This window comes from Phaethon aethereus (genome assembly GCF_964289735.1).
Source record: "Phaethon aethereus genome assembly, chromosome: 1".
Classification (NCBI taxonomy): Eukaryota; Metazoa; Chordata; class Aves; order Phaethontiformes; family Phaethontidae; genus Phaethon; species Phaethon aethereus.
Window position 1 is genome coordinate 69,834,872 of NC_138575.1, and position 22,996 is coordinate 69,857,867.

General features: G+C 39.7%; 1 protein-coding gene across 1 annotated transcript in view; it reads left to right on the forward strand.

Moving 5' to 3' along the window:
* Nucleotides 1-22,996, forward strand: part of CACNA1C (calcium voltage-gated channel subunit alpha1 C) — a gene marked incomplete at its 5' end in the record, with an annotated part of 490,257 nt that overhangs the window by 327,492 nt on the left and 139,769 nt on the right. Inside the window, 2 exons of the mRNA XM_082008523.1 lie at nucleotides 15,811-15,914; nucleotides 22,274-22,446. Coding sequence (XP_081864649.1) covers nucleotides 15,811-15,914; nucleotides 22,274-22,446 — 277 coding nt within the window. The remainder of the gene's footprint in view (nucleotides 1-15,810; nucleotides 15,915-22,273; nucleotides 22,447-22,996) is intronic.

Genomic DNA, 22,996 nt, shown 5'->3' on the forward strand with positions numbered 1-22,996 from the left:
ATGGAGTACTATTTCCCAGCCTGTGATCCGCATCCTCACAAAAAGATAATCAGAGACAGGAAAGCAATAAACTTTTATTCCCTAGGAGGACTTGACATCAACAAGACCAATACTCTTTCCAATCTTCTCTCTCACTCAGCAGATAAGATTTGTGAGTAGATTGGCTTCTTTTGAAATGTGAAAGAAAAAAGTTGGGGAAACAGTTTGACACTGCTACAGTGGCATATATTTACCAGGGAGCCAAATTTTTAATGTAAAAAAACTGTATTGGACAGGATCAAAATCCATGCAAAACAACCCTGTTGAGTCTTCGCTGAAGAACTGATCTCTGTTGAAGGGAGCATTAAGTGTTTATAGGAGCACATCTCCTACACTGCCGCAGTCTTACAAGGTTTACTTCATCCCAGAATAACTGCCAGGTAGCTTTGTCTCATAGGCAGTCAGTTCATAGAATCATTTGAGTAGACTGGCACCTCTTATGATATGTCACATCATCATTTTTCATATGCCTTGTAGAAAGATTGAGCTTATTATTCTCAAAACTCTCCTTAATGTGTGATCAGCTAGCATTAGCAGTTTGCTCCCTTGTGCAGGCACCGAGGCCCATTTCTAAAGACCCCTCAGTCTTGGAAACTTCCAGCAGCAGATGCAAATCCAAATGTTACAGATTGAGTCATTGGGTATTTTGTAATCTGTCTCTGCTGCAGTCTGTCATTTCTTATTGTCTTGTTGACTAAAGAGGAAAATTAATTCCTGTGCAGTTTGTAACATCCTGTTTAAGTATTTATAGGCATTTGTTGTCTTCCCTTAATCTTTTTCTAATCTGAGTAGATTCAGTTCTTTCAACCTTCCTTAATGAGGCTTCTTTTTAATTATTTTTAATCAGTTTCTTACTGTCCTTCAGGGGAAGCTTCTCTTCTGAGTTAAATACACTTCGGACAGTGCCCTGTCTCTAGAAAGGCTTTCATCTTTGTGTGAAATCTGCTCTCTGCAGCTGGAGCCCTGTGACACCGCATGCAACACTGCCCACTGCAACCTCAGTGTTACATGCCTGGTCTCTCCGCTCCCCTGCATCTAAGGGGATGGAGGGGAAATAGAGCGCAGAGCAAGTGCAAAGCGCAACTATACGTTGTTGCATTGGGCTATCCATACTGCTGGGTAGTGGAGAACCTGATGCTGGGATGTTGTGTACACTTTGCCCATTACAGCTTGAATTCTCAGATCAAGTAGTTCTACTTGATCTGTTTGATGATAATTAATAATGAGCAGCCTTGAGCCTGCCATCGTTTTTGGAGTATTGGCTTTGTCCCATGTTGTTTGGGCAACACTTCAGAATACTTGGTTGAGCGTCTGAAAATGACGTGCAGTGCCTCCAGGGACAGTTTACCTCAAGGCTCTAACTGTAAACTAAAGATTGTGGTATTATTCTAGATGGACTAAAGCCAGGTCTGGATGAAATCCAGGGCACTAACCTGTCCTTGCAAGAGATGCCTGAACTGTCACATAATAAGTTGACTCCCTGAAATTTAACTGAACAAGCCTTGGTAGGCTTGCCCAGCACCTAGGCAAGAAAATGTTTTAGTAGTCTAAAACTACTTAGAGCCACCACAATGTAGTGCATCGCTGGAAACATTCAGCAGTATCACATCTCCCAAGGACAACACGGAGTAGCATATATAGATGCAATGGGTTAAACAGGCTGTCCTGGAAGATAATTCCATCTCTGAATCTGTGAAATCATACTTCCAAGAGTCACTAAATGAGCTTGAAACTGGAGCCCACAGTCACCCTTTCAATTCCCATTGTGAAATCCAAATGAAACAAACTGGACAATAGATATAATTTATTTGATATAATTTATTTTGCTGACAGCATTGACATACCTTGTGAGCTTTTCTCATCCCCCCACAGCCTATTGAAGTCAGTGAGGAAGATGATGTGAGGAATACAGAGATTTTGCCACAAATTTGCCATTAAACGCAGAGCTGCAACCCCCAATTTTTGCCAGCTGTGTTTTTCTTTCTAACCCTTTATTCTTGCAGCACTTTGGCTTGAATTAGTAAGGCTTTCCACACAAGAGAATGATCTGATTCTAAGAATATAGCTGTCTACGTGTTTCCATGGTGTTTATTCCCCATCCACCCCCACCCCTACAAGAAAATGTTGGGCTTTTATTGTTGTGGGGTTGAGGTTTTTTAATCATCTTTTTGGCAGGGTTTTGCATGGATGTGAAAAATTTACAAAGAATAAGCATGCAAGTATGAGCATCCCATCTCTGTGACGGCAGAGGTTATTTCACCTCCATCTGCTGTAACAGTGGTGGGTAAGGGGAGAGGGACCATAGTTCAGAGCACTGAAGGGCCGCAGCATTAATGCAATGAAAGAGCAGTGTCCACACCTAATTTGCATAAATTCTGACCTAAATCTGTTTTCCTTTTTCTCATGAACAACTGCACATATGACTGTCACAGTTGCCCATACTGCCGCCTTGAAAGTGAGTAACAGCAGTGACTTGCTCGTTGCCACCTGCCAAAAAACCCTGCTGCTGAACATTTGTTCAATACAAAATAGACACTTACTGTTTGAAATGAAGTTTTCATGGACCCTTCAGACCTCAGCTTTGGACCTCTCAGCCCTATTCCTCTATATGGAAGGAAACTCTCCATTAAAAATAAGCTTCTCCGGGTTGGCTATGGGGAGGTGTTAGTGCTGCCCAGTGCTCCTGCGTGGGAAGGACCTCTCTAATAGCCCTGTCTTTCTGTTGCCCTTTCTCTATTCTTTCTTCTTTTGTTCTTCCTTAGACTTTTTCCTTATTGCTGCTGCCTAATCACCACAGAGACCTTTCTTGTCTTTAATCTTTTATCCCAGAGCTATAAAATTAGGAGTTAAGCTATTGGGACACTTCTATATGACTTAGGATTTTGAGTGCCTCTGTGGGTGCACTACCTGGGCCCTACTACCAGTTTTTCAAGAACTGATGGTTGTTGCCTTCTGAAACAACTGCCTTCAGAGTTGTTAAGTTTGGACCCATATCCACAAATAACGAACTTTGGTTTATTACCTAGGCCCTGGAAAACAAAAAGACTGAAGAATATGCTCAAGGTCAGAACACAGGTGGTAGCTCTAGAACTGACATTTTACAAAACTCATGTTTATTTTGTGTTTGATTTGTTTTGGCATCTTGTTTTCAAGACAAAGGGCAATACAACTAATCTCTCACCAATCTTACTGTGAGTAATAAGTTTTTCCTGCCTGCAAAGAGAGTTGGTCCGCTAATATTGGCTTATTCATTGATTACAGTGAGATTTCTGCTTGAGCAGGACTTGAGGTCTCAGTATGATAGGTGGTCATACCATCATAAGTGTATAGTTTAGATGCACCCATGGCTTTCTCTAGAGCTGTCTCCTTCTAACTCCAATCCTCTGAACTGCACCCAAATTGGAGTTGTAAAAACAATATTGGGCACATACCCCTAAAGATGTAAAGTGACCAGAAGTAGAAAATGAGGGTTTTAGGACTCAATCAGAGGAATATTTACCACAGAACATCCACACTGTGGATTTTTAAAGATTATCTAGAAGAAATCTGTCCTGGACATCTTGCTGATCTTGCCTACTTGATGTTGCTGATAAGATCCACAAGAAAAAGAGAAGGGGTGGTCTTGTCTGCTGATAATGCAAGTTGCACCTCATTCAGGCTCTTTGATACTAGTTTCTCCAGTGAACCTCTAATCTGTGAGTGGCTAGTGTGCCTGTAAAATGAAAGCTTATTAGCTGTGTGCTATGAGTTCTAGATATTGTACATTTTATTTGAGGCTTTTGGGTGTGGTTTCACAACTGAAAGCAGGATTCATCATCTGAAATGTAGAATGGATTTCTAGGAATATCATAGATTGGGAACTGGCTACAAAGGAAACTGGAATATACTGATCAAGTGCAAAAAAAGAATCAACAGTCATGCTCCACTTAGTAAAGAAGGTGGTGATTATCTATAGCTTACAGTTCTGTTTTTAATTATCTTTATTTTTAAGGACTTAATTGACTATGTAAATCTAAGAACAGTATGTGCTTGTGTATTCCTATGCATGCAGCAATCAGTGCTTTTCTGATATACTTGCGGTAGAATTTGCTATCAGTCTGCGCTGAGATAAATAGAAGCAGTTATAAAACAGCAATACAGTAAAACAGGCAGACAATCCTTTCTGGATAATCAGCCATGCAAATGTAAATACAAACTGAACAGAGATAGGAAGGGAAAACCCAGAATTCTAAGATGAAATTAAATCTTTAGATTTGGAAACCCACCATCCTAGGGGGTATTTTCATGCTTGAAATCAGCACTTTATTCTTTTGGAGTGAATTTCCAAAACCTTTAAAAGATGAAAGGTGTTTAAGTAACTGAGCAGCAGTAAGAGATGGAACTGCTGCAGTAGCTATAATGAAAGAACTATCAGCCCTGTGGCTAAATAGCCTTTGGGCTTTTGGATGACTTTTTCAAAGATCAACCCTTTCCTTTTAAACGGAAAAAAAGCTATATGCACTTATGTGGGAACAAGGCAACTCACGTAAAGCTCTGTGACTTCTGTCTCTGGAGGCCTGAATTCAAATCCTGATTAAGCCACAGGAGTCCAAATAATTTTGGGGGGTCACTGTGGCATTTCTGCAAATTGCAAATTCCCCCAACAAGCTAACGAACTCATGTAATCGGTCACGTGAGAGAATGGAGAGCCTTAATGGGTGCTGTTGCCTGACATCGGCAGAACACTGCAGATGGATCAATGACATGATTCGCCTTGAAGTAGATCTACTGTTCAGGAACCAAGAAGAGTAGCGTAATAAGAAGGCAAAAATAATGACACTACTGATGTTAGCTGCTGAGTAGAGAAGAGGTAGGGAAAATGGTCTGTCAGCCATCTATATCAACAAGCAGAATCGATCAAGAGCAAGGGCTTGGCATACTAGACTCCAGCCTGTGTTTGTGGAAAGTCCTAAAGAGCTGCTCAGCCTGGGCCTAGTCTCTTTAAGAGCTCTGCCTGGGTCAGTATATGGCCTGTTCTTTCCTAGCAGGTCTGTATGACAGTCAGCCTCAATGCAGACACAGAGTGACCTGAGCCACCATTGGAAAAAAACAAAAAAAACAAACAACTTTTGGGGGAATAGTTTAGAGGGAATTATTTACATCCTCAAAGTGCAACAGTTCCAGCACACACTAGAATGAGAGTTGGTTTATCACTTAGCAATAAATGAATTTCAGTATTTCACTTTTGGGTAACATGTTCTATGCCAAACTGAAATGAAATATATTTTTTTTTTCTCTTTTACATATTAAACCTGGAGAAAGAGAGTGAAGTAGCAAAGCAGGAGGTTTATTGGAGCTCAGAATTTCTCTGATGTAAGGGATTCTCTCTGTGTAACTAATGTTTTCAGTGGGAGGTCAGAATCCCTGTATTGCCAAACACGCTGCAGAGATACATAGCCCCTTCCAGTTTTCACAGAAAAATAGAGAAGTCCCACAAGAAAGCACAAAGAGTTCAGGTGGAATGAGGGGAGGGGTAAATGATAGCGTCCTGATTATTTCTATTTTCCCTCACCTAATAGAGTTGACTATAGGAATTTCCCAATGGTACTTGCACTAATAAAATTTAATATGCTGAGATTTTGTCAGCAAGATCCACTTTTCAGATTGTTGATTTGCCATGGTAATCCATGTCCCTTTGGAGCATTACTAGTGCTAATAAGTTTTGCAGCTTTGTGAGAACAAAACCCAGTAACACCACTGTTTTCTTTAAGTCAAGGGAGAGCCTAGCTTTTTTACCTCTATTTTGAAATGAAAAGTGTGAAGTCAAATGCCAGTGGCCTTTGCCATCAGTTGAAGTTGTACAGTAAATTTGTGTGACGGCCATCTAAAATTATAGATTTAATTAAGACGGTAATAAACACACCCAAGTCAGTATTGCCCCCTATGGTCTCCAGCAAGCACAAACTTCGTGCCGTAGAAGTATGGGATCAGTAAGCATTTTCAGCAGAAATAGCATGCAGTGGAAAAACAGTTCAGCTCAATCATTGTGTGCCACAGACATTTTGACCTGCTGGTATTTGAATTCAAGTTTTAATTCTCTTCCCACTCTCAGAGAGAGACCTTAATATCTCCCGTAACAGCTCAGTCTGTTCAAGAACAGCTGACTGCAAAAAATAATGTGCACCCAAACCAAAAACAGGTGAAATATGAATGTAGAACTTTACTAAAAAATGCAATAGTGTTGTGGAGTCCGGTGGTTATGTACCGGGGCTAAAAAACACAGTGGAAGGATTCAGTGTCAGCATACAGTATCAGTAATCCAGTGCTAGGTGGTTGAAAGTTGGGGTTTTTTGTATGTGTCTCAGACTTTATACAGTCTTTCCCAGCTGAGAAAGTGTACATGTCCTTGAAAAGGTGCAGCCAGTATTTAATGAATGATGAAAATATGACTCAGTGCTGTTATAAAGAAATAAGCTTGGCAAATCCCACTGGTAGCAATGCACTTCCTGCATACTGTATGCAACAAAAAGCAAATACAGTTTGCTTCACATCTTTCATGTGTTCTCCATTGAAGGGAGTTCATATAACAGCAAAACAGCATTCCACTGTGATTGTATAATTTCAGAGAAGCTCAAACAGCTATTTTACCTGTTTTCACTTTGCTATCAAGCAGCTGGCATGGTTATAAGGCAGTGCTTCTAGATCTCCTCTCTAGCCTTGCTCTTGCACAGGTTGCAGCAGCCTGGTAGGGCTCTTCTGCAGGACTCCTGTGGGACTCCTGCCTTTACACAGTCTCCCCAAGAAGTTCAAGCCAATTAAGCCAATCAAGGTGTATCTTTTGCAGGAGTGTGTGCTCTCATAACTCTGAGGTTGAGCCCAGCACTTCTTTCACTTGTCTTCTCTATAGTGCTATGTGGAAAGCTTGGTCAGCTCTGGAGACTTCATCCTCTTGTCAGGGAGATCAGGCAACATAGCAATGAGCTATAGCTATACCCAAAGTTTCCCTAAAGTACACCAGGAATTACGGTTCACCTGGATTAGAGCAGATGTACTTGGGTGAGGATATCTACAGCAGATTCAGCATAGTCTTTGTTAGCAGGGATGAAGAAGAAACCTCTGCAGAATCCATCTTCTCAGATCTGTCTGCCTTCTTCCCCTTCTCTCTTCTGGACTCATCTCCCATTGCTGCAGTTTCTTTGATTCTTTCTCAAGGGTCCTCTGTTGCAAATTAATCTCTCCCCTTGATGTTTCTGTTGTCCTCATCAAGGCAGTCCTTTCCAGTTAATGGCTCCATTGAGCTCCTGCAGAGTTCTGTACAAATTGCCAGCATTTCTAGCTCAGAGTGGAATTTTAATTTGCTCTTTCCATCACTACAGAGCATACAGAACAACTGGGGAACCAACATACACATAGGAATCTTATTACTCTTCCCACTGCCCACGTATGATGAATCCTGCCTACATTATTTGCTGTTATCCTACAGCGACCGTATAGCAGAATGGAGCAGATGTCTGGAGCATTCTCTGCCCTGGTTCATGATCCCTGTGCACGTGTCTTCATCCAGCTCTGTCTTGCCTTTCTCCTGAAGACACTCTGAAAAAAAGGTTATAGATATCTGTATGTACATATAGAATGAGCCTACAGAATTTGTAGAATTCCATAATTGAGATAACACAGTAGGAAGAGCCTTAAATATAAGCGCATGGAGAGAACAACTGAGCTTAAAATTTGCCTTCTACTTCAGTACTTCAAAATAGAAGAAATATGATTGTCAAAACAACTAATTTTTAACAGGCGCAACTGATCGAGTACTTCTCCCTTCTTTGAGCGTCAGCAGTTCAGACTGAAGCTGGGTTGAATTCTCCAGTCTCTCCTTTGCATCCATCTGATAGCGCCAGCTAGAGAATGCAGAGGATTTCAGAACAGTCATAAGGAGCAACTGTGGCTTGGCGTCCTTTTAAGACTCTTAGGCTATTGATGCTTAGAAAGAAATTCTACCCAGAATAAGAGCAAAGGCATCCAGAGTCCTTTGCTTATATTTTAAGCTATTCAGAAGCATTTTTATTCCATTGTTCCTAAGTCCATAAAAGCAAGTCTAGTTTATTTTAGTTTTTATATTTTTGCTTATTACAAGGTTTGGAGGTTTGTATTTTTTTACCCCTAACTCTGTCCTTTTGTCTTGAGTCAGCTCTTAAATTCCCATTCCTTATCACCTGTCTTAAAGACTCAGGGTGGCTGAAAGAGTATTTCAGGTTGACAAGATAAATTATGATACTTCTCACAAGGTACTAGAATGTCTAGGCAGAAATGCTTAATTTTTTTTGTCATTTTTTTAGTCACTATGTACATTAAACTTCTAATTTTTCCCAGGCAATTTCAGAAAACAAGCTCTTTATTGTATATTTCTCCCAATCCTGTGCCCCATTCCATTCAAGCAAAGCACTTATGCATATCAATTCATTTCTGCTGGTAACAATAATATTGACTATTGACTTCAATGGAATTATTCATGTGCCTTAAATTATGCACATACATGAGTACTGGATTAAAAACCATCCAGGCAAAGACAACTAATTAGATTTGAAATACTGAAGGATCTGCAACTGGAATCTTCCTCCTTAGGTTAATAATGCACTAAGTCTAAATCCAGCTTTAAGGATATATGATGGGTAATAGGAAATATGATCCTTTTCTTGCTCCTCTGTGAATGGTGAAGTCAGATGGATACATGCTGTGTATAGACTTACTTGAGGTGTATGTGGAGACCAGCCAGGAATTTCTCAAGTAAAAATGTGCTTTTTTCATGTCTTTATTGACATCAAACAAATCAGCAGATTCAGGATGTGTAGGATTTCAGTGCTAAAGAAGCAATCCCATATTTTGCCCTGCAGGTTAGAAAAAGTGCTTATGGAGCCTAATATACATAGAAAGTCAATTTTAGTACTGTGTCCCTTTCTACTGTACCTTTAGTTCTGTGTCATCTCATTGAAATCTTTCTGGGGCTTTTAAGCATTTATAGTTTTGTGAAGAAGTTAGAAATTGGGAATAACAATGTGTAATTTCCTTGTTAAAAGCAATATCTTAAGTGGTGGGGCTTACAGTAAGTTGCAAAATACATAATTAATATATTTATCACAAATATCACATTTAAAAACAGTATAACATAAGCAATGTACTGTTTAGGGACCAGAAAAAAAAAAAAGACAATGTGCAACACTTGTTGCCAAAACTAACCAACAATACTAAATTTGTGCATATTTAGGGGTTGGTTTATTTGTGTCGTGGAATCAGTAGTCACAGTCCAATTACCCACCTACCAGTTGCTTAAGACCATGACCGAGACAGTTGTCAGGTATCTTAGATCTCTAAGGAGAAGGAGTTGAGAGAAAGAAAGGAGTCAAACCTTCACATCACAAGTCCTCTGCCTGCTCTGACTACTAGCAAGAGCTTTCAAGGCAAAGGCTGCAAGTATTGCAGAGCCAAGGTGTTCTTAAGCCCACATCAGCTCTGCAGTTGAGAAGTTAACCAGAAGAGAATGATTCATTGAGCAGTTTCTTTTTTTTTTGCAGAGCAACCTCAAAAAGCATGCTATCACTAGTTACATTCGTAACTAGTAAGCAGTGCAAAGATATAATGGAAGCCAAAGAAATAATAGAAGAGTAGGAGTACTTTCCTTTCTAGGCCACATAGCCCTTGCCTGAGATGTAGGATTTACCGATTATCTATAATGTAGATTTTTTTTTTTTTTCTTTAATATTGTCAACACAGCCGTAGCTGTGAAGAGTGAAGTTCCATCCTCTGTTTATTTTGGTTTTTTACTTGAGTTCTGATTAAAAACTTCTGGGGAAAATGTTTTTCCCTCACAGTCCAAAATAGTACGTCACCCTATAAAAAACATTTCTAGTATTGTTTAAGCAGAGTTTAAAGTTGTAGTTCCATGAGCATATGTGTGAATGAAGTGCATTCACCCAAATATTCATGGGAAAGGAAGGAAAGAGGGAGTGTAAAAGAAAAATTAGTGGTTTAATCCAAACCTCTTTACTTTGTAATTGATCAATGATAAATATCTAAATCTCACATTAGTATATGCATGGCCCTTCATGTATCTCCTGAGCCATGCCTGCCAGTAGGCTGCCATTTGATCTTTGATATAAGCTGAGGAAATCACTTCTACACATCTTTATAAGTTATGAAGGTGCTTAAGTATTTTTCCTGAAAAAGATGTTTTTCAAATTGAAGGCTTCAAGCAGGAAGATATATTCAGCAACATTTAAGTGTTACCTCTTCTTTCTGCTGTCTCCTGCTCCCAATATTCTCCAATTTTATATCATTATGAGAAAGATTGGTTTCAACTAGAGATCTTGCTACTGGCCATAACAATTACGTTTGGCTAGATAATTTCCTGAGGCAGTGAATTCCACAGATAGGCTGCATAACACAGCGTTTCTACACAAAATTTCCAAATTTACTGCCCTTTAAATTTATTGAGTACTCTGCTGCTCTTGATTAATGTTACTCTGTGAAAGGTTATACACTTCATTATAGAGTGCTTGAAAAACTTGACTTGTATTTTTAAAAGGCTATCATAACATTCTGTGGTCATTAGAAATCAATTGGCAATTTGTTCAAGAAGTAGAAGCCTAGCCCTGGTGTACTAGCTAACTTTCTGTTAAGCTGCACAAGACGAGTTCATTTTTTTCTTCAGCTTGCTGCTTTCCAGTGGCAGCTGCCCTGCTATGATGGATTAAACTTTTCCTGTAACTTTCAGTTTGGCACAAAGTGTCAAGGTGTGGGTGTGAATTGTAAAGTAAGCAGAATTTAGTGAATTGTGTCTACCCCTCCTATTAAGTGACCGAAAGACCTCCACTATGTGCTTGATGATGCTCAACCATTATGTTAATAGATAGTATGCCTCAACATTATCTTTGAACTATGCTGCCTGTGTCGTGAATGAGATACTTGCAAAACATGGGCCTGTTGGAGTGAGTCCAGATGAGAGCTGCAAAAATGATCAGAGGGATGGAACACCTCTCCTGTGAGGACAGGCTGAGAGAGTTGGGGTTGTTCAGCCTGGAGAAGAGGAGGCTCCGGGGAGACCTTATTGCAGCCTTCCAGTACTTAAAGGGGGCTTATAAGAAAGAGGGGGACAGACTGTTTAGCAGGGCCTGTTGTGATAGGACAAGGGGCAATGGTTTTAAACTAAAAGAGGGCAGATTTCGACTAGATATAAGGAAGAAATTTTTTTACACGAAGGGTGGTGAAACACTGGAAGAGGTTGCCCAGAGAGGTGGTAGATGCCCCATCCCTGGAAACATTCCAGGTCAGGTTGGACGGGGCTCTGAGCAACCTGATCTAGTTGAAGATGTCCCTGCTCATTGCAAGTGGCTTGGCCTAGATGACCTCTAAAGGTCCCTTCCAACCCAAACTATTCTATGATTCTATGAAAATGTAACAGACTATTATCCCCGAGGAAAAAAAATTCTCTAAACAAGTAAAGCATGCTTATCTCCTGTGGCTTACCAATATGTCTTCACCTGTGTCTTCCGAAGAGCCAGAAGACATAGACACAAAAGTCTACTTATAGAGATAGACTTTTATTCCTTGTCCCCTACTGAAACTTCTGGTTGTAATTATGATCAGCAAACTACAGAATTAAAAATATTGGTGTTATTTTTAGGAGGTTATCTGTATCATTAAGAGAAAAGCCTTCAACTGGATGTTGAAATGCTATAGTCACAATAGTAGTTAAGGATGCTTGGCAAAGGAAGAGCTCTTCCCCAGTACACAACGTCCATCAGACCTCAAATATGCTGAAATACCCTCTTTTTGTCATGGTACTGAGTGTTTTCTTTGACGGTACCCAGTGAGGCAAGGTAGTATCCCATTTTGCAGATTGGAAAGCTGAAGCATAGTGAGCCGAAATGATGTCCCACAGTGCCAGAGAAAGTATGTAGCAAATCGGGAGAAAGAATCTAAGATCTTTATTTCTGACGTCTCTGAGAGATGATGCATTAAAGTACCATAGACAACAGTACAAAATATATTTTGCAGACCTCATTTCTTGCACTCAGTAGTGTGCAAATGGTAACACTCCTGATCTTGTCATGACCCTCTGCAGCTTCTCCACTTCATAATTAGGAAAAATCAGCTCTACCAGCTAACCTAGGTGTGCAGTGAAAGCCTCTAGCTGCAGTCAACAGGACATGTGTATGCATATGCACGTGATTAATAGCTACGTATTTGCAGAATGATGATAAATTTTCAGGAAGCAGTTTCACTTATACACAGGTGCAAGATTTTTAATAACTGTATGGGAGCATTGTTCACTTGAGGACAGTCCATCCTGGACTTCTAGGATACTTCCATTTTGGAGGAAGCATTTCCAGATTTTTTGGAATGATACAATCTTAGTCAAGAATTTAAAATTTCTTAAATGTTGATACATTGCTGTTACTGTTTTGAGTAAGTCTATTTCTTTTTTTTCCCCCAACTTCTGCCAAGCAGCCTATATCTCAGCATTTATCCTGCAGATTTTTTTCAAGAGCAAATAGTAAGCTCACAGTGTACCGTCTCCTTATCAAAGGGTTTCTGTTAACATAATTTACCAAATACCTAATGTTATATCAACATATAACATACATTCCTGTCACCTGTGGCTCAGTCCCACGATGTATGAAATAATCTCACCTTCTACTAAAGAAAATGAGATGTGAGTGCACCAAACACCGGGACTCCAGCAACAGAGGGACAGACTCAGCTGTCTGCCAAATACTGATGGTTTCTCGACACTTGAGAAGCTATCACTGTCTCTGCCTCTCAGCTTCTCTGTTACGTACATGACTGGGCAATAAAAAGGAGATGAACAGCTGACCTCCTAAATGCTCAGTCTGAGAAATCCCAAATGCTCTGCTGTACCAGAATGCAGGTCTAATTTTTTCAGGACTAATTTGTGCTGATGCTAGCTGGTACAATCATTATGCAATTGTGCAGGCATTGGGAATAGCCAGAGTACACTAGTTATATACTTTACCAGGCCACGACAGAAGCTTTTGACCATCTGGAAATTTCTTCATGCCAGAGTAGTACAAAAAGCAACCCTGACATGCACCTGAATTCTGTACCCGGCACTCTGGCATTTGCTATTTAAGTTTCACTTGTACCAGAACTTTGAGAAGTTCTACTTTTCCAGCTAACTTTCCCAGCTGACAAAAAAAGCCTGTCAAGAGTTAAATACCATACAGTTGAGGCTTTTTTATCGCCTTCTATTATAAGTAGAGGGAAGTCGAGCCGTCATTGTGCCTGTGCCGGTAAACTCTTACGGCAGTTTTTCAAAGTCATTCATACTCATTGTTTGTGTGGATTGCCTAAATAGATAATGGTGTTCTTTCTAGAAGAGAGAGGATGTTAAGTCTCATTTTCTTTACTTAATTGCAGCTTAGGCAGTTACATTTGCCTGCCTGATTTCTCCACTGTGTTTTCATGTTAATATTTGCTTCCATCTTTTTATACTACGATGTTTTGTTCTCTTTAAAACACTGGTGTGTTTTACACAAGAGGTGTCTACTTTTTGGTCATGTGGGATGAAATGTGGTTTGCAAACATAAAGAGTAATTAGCATTATTTATAAACTAACTGAACAATTCTACAAAAGTATTAAAAGGGAAGCTGGCCAATAAGCTTAGGAAATGTTAGACGTACAGGTACTCTCTTCTGACCACCACGTGTATTAATCCAGTGAGGAAGGAGCTGATGAACTGTTTTCACAGAGGCAAATTTTGAGGTTATTTTTTAATGAGTCTGCTTCAGTTCAGTTGCAGCTGAAGGAGCCCTGAGATAGAGTTGTGGATCTGCCCATTGACTGTGAACTATTGCCAGACAAGGACTTTAATGACTGTGCTTTGAAAGAGAAATGGATAATGGACTTCCATCCACAAAGAACTGATTATATTAGTGTTATTCTCCTGCCTTGTCTTACTGAAGGTTTGAAATTCCTTTCTTGAGTTGTTATGAATCTTGAGTCAGATCACCTCCCCTGAAGTGTGTCTCAGTGTCCATGTATGGAAGAATATTTCTCCTGTGATCACAACAAATGCTTAGGTTGCAAAGGAGAGAGCATTTTCCTGGAAGGTAGAGGACAACATATGATAAAATTTTGAAAAGCATGGAAAACAAAGGAACCTACGTTGTTTTATGCCTTTAGGTACTTTCAAGTCTGTAATTTACATTCATAAATCATTTTAGTGCTCCTGACAATGTTAACGGCCATCTGTTTCTTTAACGATGCTATGTCTGGCTCAGGAGCTAAGTGTTTATGAAGAATAAAGAAGGGACTCTGATATTTTTTTATACCATCATGAAAGTGAGATTCTACCAAGGTATCCAGCAATTTTCCAAAATTTTGAACTTTGAAGGACACTTCAAGATAAAATAGTGTTTCTGTACTAGATTCTTTTAGAACATATGCAATATTTTATTATGTGCTAGAGTTGCTCTACACATAATACAAGTTCTGGTGCTAAAACAATAAATAGTTTGCCTGCTTCATTTGCAGATGCTTGTAGTAGTGTGAAATCTATCTATCTATATATATAGTGTGTGAAATCAGCTTATAATCTCACATTCTCCGAGTATTCAGTTGTGTAGGAATCACATTTTGAAGGAGAGATTCATTCTTGAAGGAGAGAAAGGAAGTTTATGGGAAAGCTTTAGAAAACACTTGACCAGAACAGAACATGGTGGGCCTTGAAAGGACCTTCCTCAAAAGCACACAGCTACCTCCCTCACTGTGCTATAACTGTGAAGGTTACCCGAGCATTGCCAGGGAAAGATCGGTATTTGCCCACAGTTGCCACATGCTTCTCTCAGAGGTATGTATAGCAGTGCTACCCTTGGGAAGTAAACGTGATCTGAAAACACACGGTGGCAATGCTTAGAAAAAACTAGCGATATTTTCACTGGCAGCAGAGTGTCATACATATGTGCAGCAGTTAGAAGTTTAGAAGTCATCTGATGGGCCCTTGTGGTGTTGTAAGTAAATTCCAGAAAGTGCCAGTCCACGACTTTAAGCATCCAAAGAAATGCCAGTATGGCACATGGTTATATCTCAGCCTATATTAATCACTGCCTGTAAGGAAACAGCTAGAGGGAAAAAGCAGTCAAAGGAGTGGTCACATCAGAAAGAATATTCAGGAACACTTGCTATGATTATGTATAAACCAACCACAGTCTCTGTTTACAAACCTTTCCATCTGTTCCTTTGCCTAATCATTTCTGCTTTCCCTCTCTGTCTTCTAACTTTCCTTCGTCTTTCCAGATGCAGGACGCTATGGGCTATGAGTTACCATGGGTGTATTTTGTCAGTCTGGTCATCTTTGGATCCTTTTTCGTTCTAAATCTGGTTCTTGGTGTGTTGAGCGGGTAAGCTGACAGTTTTGGTGTCCTTTTTCCAATGCTACAGGGCAAGACTCCATAATAAGGGTTCTTCCCTGTCACCAGGATTCTTTCAGAGGGATTAAAAATCTGAATCCAAGGAAGCCTCACATCAGATCTCAAATATTTTGACAAAATGATCAAACATTGCAAATAACAATACAGGTAACAAAAGAGGTGTTATTCTCTGACAAAGAAATTCAACCTCAGGGCATTCAAAATCGCTAATGTCAACCTCTCATAAATTTCTGGAAAACTGGCTACTGAAAATCTTACTGCTGGTGACTTGGGATCTCTTTGGCTGGAGCCTTGCAGTGCTCAGAATCTGAGCTTGTCTCACTAATTATCATTCCACTCTTCCAGGTCAATGATGCCATAGGAAGGGACTGGCCCTGGATCTATTTTGTTACACTAATCATCATAGGGTCATTTTTTGTACTTAACTTGGTTCTCGGTGTACTTAGCGGGTAAGCAGTACCAGGAAAATGTTTTATTATTGTTTATTTTTTAAAATTTGTATTTCTATTCCTACTCTCTGGTTACCAAAACAATGGGCAGGTGTGGGTTTATCTCAGGAACCTTAATAGAAGGCCTAGGCTATTGCTGTGCCAGTAGCATAATACGGCACTCCTAATGGTACAGAAGGAGTCTTTTGGCTAAATCAAAGGAATACAAGACAACTTTTTGGCTGTAGCATGTTCCTCTACCTGAAAACCTCTACCTGTACCCTGTGGGAAGAGGACAATGCTATGCTCCCCTGTGGGTAAAGCGTACTATTCACTGTAGAAGGGGATTATAGTTAAATTTCTGGAAGAGTCAGTGGGACTGAAGGAGATATGAGAGCATGAGACAAATCTCTTCACATTTGTGGGATGAGATTCCTGCCAAATCATGTCTTCTCAGATGAGAAATTTTCACACTGCTTAGTATCTCTAAAGCCTAATGGGAGACTATTTTCCCTGGAGAGTGTCTTGGGCACGTTTCTTCTTCAATAAGCACATCTTCTTTATTGTGCGGATTACAAGCCTAACATGATGCAAGGAGAAAAGATCATTTCCCTCTGACCTTTTTTAAGGATGAACAGAGAAGCAGGAGAATTCCTTCTAGTGTTTAAGCATTCCTAAGACATCTAGACATTTAGCTGTATTTCAGTTCTGCAGTATAACCCTCACTGCAAAGCATCATTTTAGTAGCTTTGATTAAAAACAATTGATATTGTCCCCAGTAGTTAAAAACTTTACTCTCCCTGGGGAGCCACATAATTAGAGGAATCAAGCCAGCAAACATTCCTCACAAGATTTTTTAACAAAAGATCTCCTAGAATTAGGCTTCTAATTCCATATTTGGGCACGACTCTGTGCCTACAGCCATTCTATGTACATGGATAAATATGGTATGAGGACTTTTATGCATCCCCTTTTCTTTGTTTCTAACATCCTGCCTCCTTTAATGAGCTCTAAATTAATTTTGTTGGAGCCTGTACCTGTTGCCTGAGTAGGCAGCCCTGAAGTTCCCTATCTTTTGATCATAAGAAATGGAAAATTATCTATGAGCAGGAAAGAGGACTTGGTGCCTCACAGGAATTATGTCCTCAGTACTTGGGCCAACAACATAGGAAGGGGCAGTGGTAGGACTGGAGAAGATCCACCATTGGGCGTCCTGCAAAAAGACAGGTAATAGCAGATCTACAGGAGGTATTACTACTGTCTTCATTACTCCATTGAAGGAGACATGCCGCTAAGACAGCTGCTGCAAGGAGGAGTGTTTCCAAGCAGTAATGGGAGTGCGGAAAAAAAAATGCCCAATAATGAAGTGTCAGGCAATAGTCTGTGTTTGGATATCTGGAGAGTGATACTCTATGCACAATTTTAAAATGTAAGCTCCTCGTTTCTCCACGTGAATACTCTGATCAGTAGGTAATGATGTCAGCAGTAGTGGAGGATGGCAAGTGATCTGTTCTTTCAGAGGTGCACTCAAGGACCGTATAGGACAAGTGTGGTTAAAGATTAAATAGTATCTGATTGGATAAACGGTGCCTTGTGAGCCCAGCCCTGAGGAGTGCATACTGTTGAAGCACTGCTGATTCAGTTACCTACGCTTAGATTTGTGTCTGTACATAATTAAAAATTGAATTTCCTCTCTCTCTCATTTTTCAACTCAAGAAAGTGTTTTGGGGCCTGGATCTTCCACCTCCTGACACACTGCAGCTAGACCACCGCAGTTAGTGGTCAGAGATGGAAACAGTCTGTAGAGAGAACTGAAATCAAAGATGAAGTTCACCTTGTTTAAGCTGTGAGTCACTCTTTCTGGCTGTGTTCACAGTGTTATGACAGCTGCACTGTTTCTGCAAATTTTTTCCCAACTGGAGAAAAGTAAAAAGAAACTTAAGAATTTGCATCCATGAAAAAACCACAGAAGTTATGGGAGAAATGTTCTAAATTTTGGGGGGGCTAAATAAGCAGTTCTTAAACAATTAACTTCCTAAAACAGTCCTAAATTCTGCTGAGTTGCAAAGCACCTTCACTTTGCGGATTCAGCTTTTTTTTTAGAGACTTGCTGTTGCTATTAGTCTGATCTCTGTAGATGATCCACCTGTCTGTTCTATGTAGATACAACATGGCATCCCTGGGCATCTTTGTATATCCATTCTGGGCATCTCTGATTTCTTCCCATTTATCTATTTCAGGAACTTCACCAAGCATGTCGTGTAGGTAGACTTTGTCAATGACAGACTAGCTTAGTTTTTTTAATCACTTCTGAATATGTAAGTGTAATTAATTGTACTCACAAAGACACCTTGCTTGCACCTGCAAAATCAAATGCTGAGTTCTGCTCTGCCTAAAGAGCTCATTTGTAATTTGTTTTTCCTCAGGTATGTCATACATTCATGGTCATTCTGGTGAATTTAGTCATCACATGCTAAGCTAAATAGTACGGCAGAGTATTCATGTATTCATGTGATAATCCTCTTCCTGTCTTGACTGAGCATAATATAAAAGTCATGTATTCCAAAAGAAATATCCAGTCAGCAGATCACATAGTAGACCTCCTCAAGCCCAGGCAAAAGGATTCCACACCATTTCTGTGTGCAGTGAAACCCCTCTTAGAGGTCTCTTGAGTTTCAGAGATGTTAACATGCGTGTTATCTCTTTCAGTCAATTAGTGAGGAAAAAAAGTGGCAGTGTGGGTTCAACTTTCAGACCTGCATGCCTAAGCATATAGATTCACTTTTTTTTCATATTTTGCCTAGCAGTGATCCAAATCCCAGGACACAGGCCAAAGAAGCAGTCACTTAGGGCAAATGGAGGGCAGGAGAACAGCCATTTCTTCTGCTTTGAGAGCATCCTGGAAAACCCAGTTGGCTGCTTTTGATGCTCTTACTGCTGAGGAAGACATCAGAGTGAATGGGAGGCTGGCTATGGTTGTAGCTCCTCCTGGAGTAGTTTTTGTGACCTTTCAGGACTTTTTCCTAGTCTTCTGTCCCCTCTTCCAACCCTTCCCATTCCTTGGTGTACTTTTCAGGGTGGATGAGGCTTGAAGCCTTGTGCTGCACTTTTAGTAGTACACAAGAGATTTGAACTGCTAGAATTCTGCTGTTTTGCTCACTTTACAACACTCCTCTAAATGTGAGAAATCGTACTGAGATAAGGTATAGACAAAAATTACCAATATTCCATCATCAGGGTGGGCAAGAGAAATTTTATTCTGGAACAGCACAGGATATAGAGCTAGGTGTTTATATGTATGGTTTTGACCCACTCTAACCTCACACAGAGAAAATATATCTCCAAAATACTCTGCTTCTTGGTATTCCCATTGGCAGATGTATCTTATAATTTTCTGAGAGAAGTAAAGTGAAGCAAACTGAATTCTGGTAAAAACAACCAGATTTGCCGGCTCTTAAACTGATGTTTTCTTGTTCACTGAAAAGAGACAGATTTCTTGGTAGTTCCGCAAGCCTCCATCAATCTTATCCTGACACGATAGTGGAATCTTTTTTTGAGAAGGCCACCTCCAGACTCAAGATGGTACTTCCATCAGAAAGCTTATTTGGTCCGTGGCTTCCCTGCTGAAACTGCAAACAATGACCTCTTATTGCCAGCTGTGATGGTGACAGAGGTAATGGGCACACCTGCCTGCAATAGGAACTGGACTGAGGTCACCAACTCATTTCACATGGGATGGTAAATGACCATTGATACTAATTCTTGATCATGAACCACATTTGCCTGAGTACAGGCTGGCATTCCACACGGGAGGTGGTTTGAATTGCATTAGCAATTTCCTGAGCCACCTGTTCTCAATGGTTTAATGTTAGTAGAGCATAGAAATTAAGATAATTTAAATAAGTTGTCTTCTTTGGAGAGTCATCTGAGTTGTGGAGCATGATACATTGTACAAAAGAAAGAGACATGCAATTGCAGATCATTTAGACTAGGCAATCTCAGTATTTTCAGTTGTGCCATTAAAAACCTAGGTAACAAATTCATTCCTATACAGATGATCAGTGTAAAGATACCATGCTAAAATCTCACGGTGGTTTAGTCAGCTCTCCCCCCAGCCTGAGCCCCATTTGGGAGAGACAGTAAGTGGGGACTGAAAAGACCCAAGTAGGCATGTAGCTTAGATGCATCTAACATAAATGATCCACTCCAGTGCACAGTAGGAATTTCACTTTCTGTAAACTGGGCTGTTTCATGATCTTTTCCACTTTGGTTTCTAAAACAGCCCCTTGCAAGTTATATCCATGCAAATACAAATAATTCTCACTTGGAGTTGAGGGCTCAGTTCCTTTCAAAATTGGACTTATTTGCTTTAGATTCTAAAATACCAGTTTAGAAGCCAACAATTGAAATATTGGGATCTGATTTATCAAACAGGTTTAATAATAAATAGATTCATTCAGTGATTTTTTTTTTTTTTTTTTTTGAGAGTTAATTCATTGATTTGGATAAGGCACTGCATCAGACCTAGAGGAAAGATGTTTTTGAGGTAGAAAATATAACTGCTATTGATTGAATTTTTCTCAAATTCTTTCTACAGTTTTTATTATTATCGTTGAGGGGTTGTTTGTTTGTTTGTTTTACATTTTAAATAGCAAAATATTGCTCCCAGCATGAGAAAATTTGATTTTTCATTTTTGCCATGCTTGCAATAGCTATTTCTGCCTTGTGGTTAAGTTTGGTCCATGGTTGACTGTGCTCAGCCTTCAGACCTGAGGAGCCAATGATTCTCTTCCTCATTTCCACCTTTGTTATCATAATCCTATGGCATGGGCTGAACCCTCAGCAATGTGACAGGGGTGAAGATCACACAAGCATACTTTGTCGCATACTTTGACTCGAAATGAAGGCATCATCCTACTTCCGTTCTGCTGCAGTGCTTGTTTTGCACACAGCTCATAATATTGAAAGCCTGATCCAGAGCCTGAAAAGTCAGTGGAAATCTTTCTGTGAGTTTTGGACCAGACAGGAGGGAAGTACTTCACCATCGCTATTAGAAACCCACCTCCCTCTCAGTTGCTTGAGGATACTTCACATGGCACTCATTAACATTTTGGGTAGGATTTTCATAATCCTAATATTATCCCACAAAAGTTAATAGTAGGTTTCCTATTTGTTTTTGTAGGAGGAAACCTAAGACAAATATTAGGAGGAGGTTTTTTTTTTTTACAAGTCCACTAATGGCTGACAGTCTTCAGCAAGGGTAAGGGATAATGCATTGGAGAGAATGACTTTACATCTCATTTCTAGAAATAGTGGGCCATATTATCTGCTGTGTGTGCCTTATGTACTGATATGCTTCAGCAGATAGAAAACTTAATGCTTAAGTACTCTTGGTCCAGCACTTTTCACAATCATTAAGCTTACTTTTTAAAATACAAGTGTTAAAACGTGGTTTAGAACCACAGGAGAGTCTCTAAAGAGGTAGGTCAGCATAGTTGTCTCTGAAAGAAAGGAAGAAACAACACCACAGCCAAGAAGGCAGCAAAGCAAGCACCCAGGTTCAGAATTAAGAAACATGAAATTCTTGTTCCTATGCCCTCTTTTTTTAAGCCTATATTCCCAATAGTGGTCTTTCATAAAACTATCAGATGTCTGGCAGAATCTATTAGTTTTGTCTACCTATAATTTATCATGTTTGTCTACCCAACTTGAGATTTGAAAAATAAGTTTCATGTCAGATAACATCCCTGAATACTGAAAGTCTGCAGTAAAACATTGAAGTCTGAGTTTTTAAATATATTGTCCAGTACTGTGGGTGAAATTGCCCATAATTAAATGTGTACAGAATTGTGAGTACTGTTAATTACACTTACAATTAGCCCAATTTAGTTGTGATTACACATATGATCTTAAAGACAGAATGAAACCTGACTAAAAATTAAAGCCACCATCTCACTCTCCAGATGTCAGATTATTGTCAAACAGTTCATCATTGCATTAAATTAACCATTATTGATATAGATATTTATGGATAACTGTTGGAACATATCAAGTGGTAAAGAATATTAGAAGTTGTATGGTATTGTACATAAACGTTACCTATGTGACTATTTCAATTGTAAATCAAATGTTGAGAATAAAAGGATTAAAAAAAGGTATTCATCTTTTCCTAAGCATTGGTAAAAATGTGGACACTCCAGCTGTTTTACATGTGTATCTAGCAAGGATACTCCATTCACGTGTCTGTCTTGAAAGAATAGAGAAAGCTGGATGTGCTACATAGGTTGTAGAGACTTTCTAGTGAAAATCAATCTAACCCATTGTTTTTCAATCTCTTCCTTCCCTCCACCCGTGTCCTGTCCCTCCCTCCCTCTTGCTAGGGAGTTTTCCAAAGAAAGAGAGAAGGCTAAGGCTCGGGGCGATTTCCAGAAGTTACGGGAAAAACAACAGCTAGAGGAGGATCTGAAGGGATACTTAGACTGGATAACTCAAGCAGAAGATATTGACCCAGAAAATGAAGATGAAGGCATGGATGAGGAGAAGCCTCGAAACAGTAAGCAATTTTCTTCTGTCATTCTCTGCTTTTAGCAAGAGAGCCCGTGCCCACCTGCCATAGTGCTGAGATGGCTTACAAGAACAAGTTCTTCCTGAGACTTTCACTATGCTTATGCACAATTCCAGTTTAACGCCTGTAGGAAACTGTGGAAGGGAGAAATAAGTGTACAATAATTGATATTGTTCTGCAGATCCTCAGTTTCTTGTCTGTGATACTGACATAAGATCCTGATATTAAACAGAGAAAACATCAATACTTGCTGTCCACTACTGAGATAAGTTTTAAAATATACATCTGTCTCCTATTCATTTATTTAATTGTGGTTCAGTGTTGCAAGCTGTTTACACATGGTTAATTACTTTGAAAGCAAAGGTTTCTAGGCAAAGCAGTGCTACAGTATGGGAGAAGGGCCAAATCAACCCTGTTGTACGTTAAGCGGGCCATCTGTAACTCCATTGAAATCGTTGGAATTCTATTTGATTTTGCCAGGCTGGGATTAAGCTCTCAGACATTTCTTGTAAGAGAATTATCTCTTATTCTTCTGTTC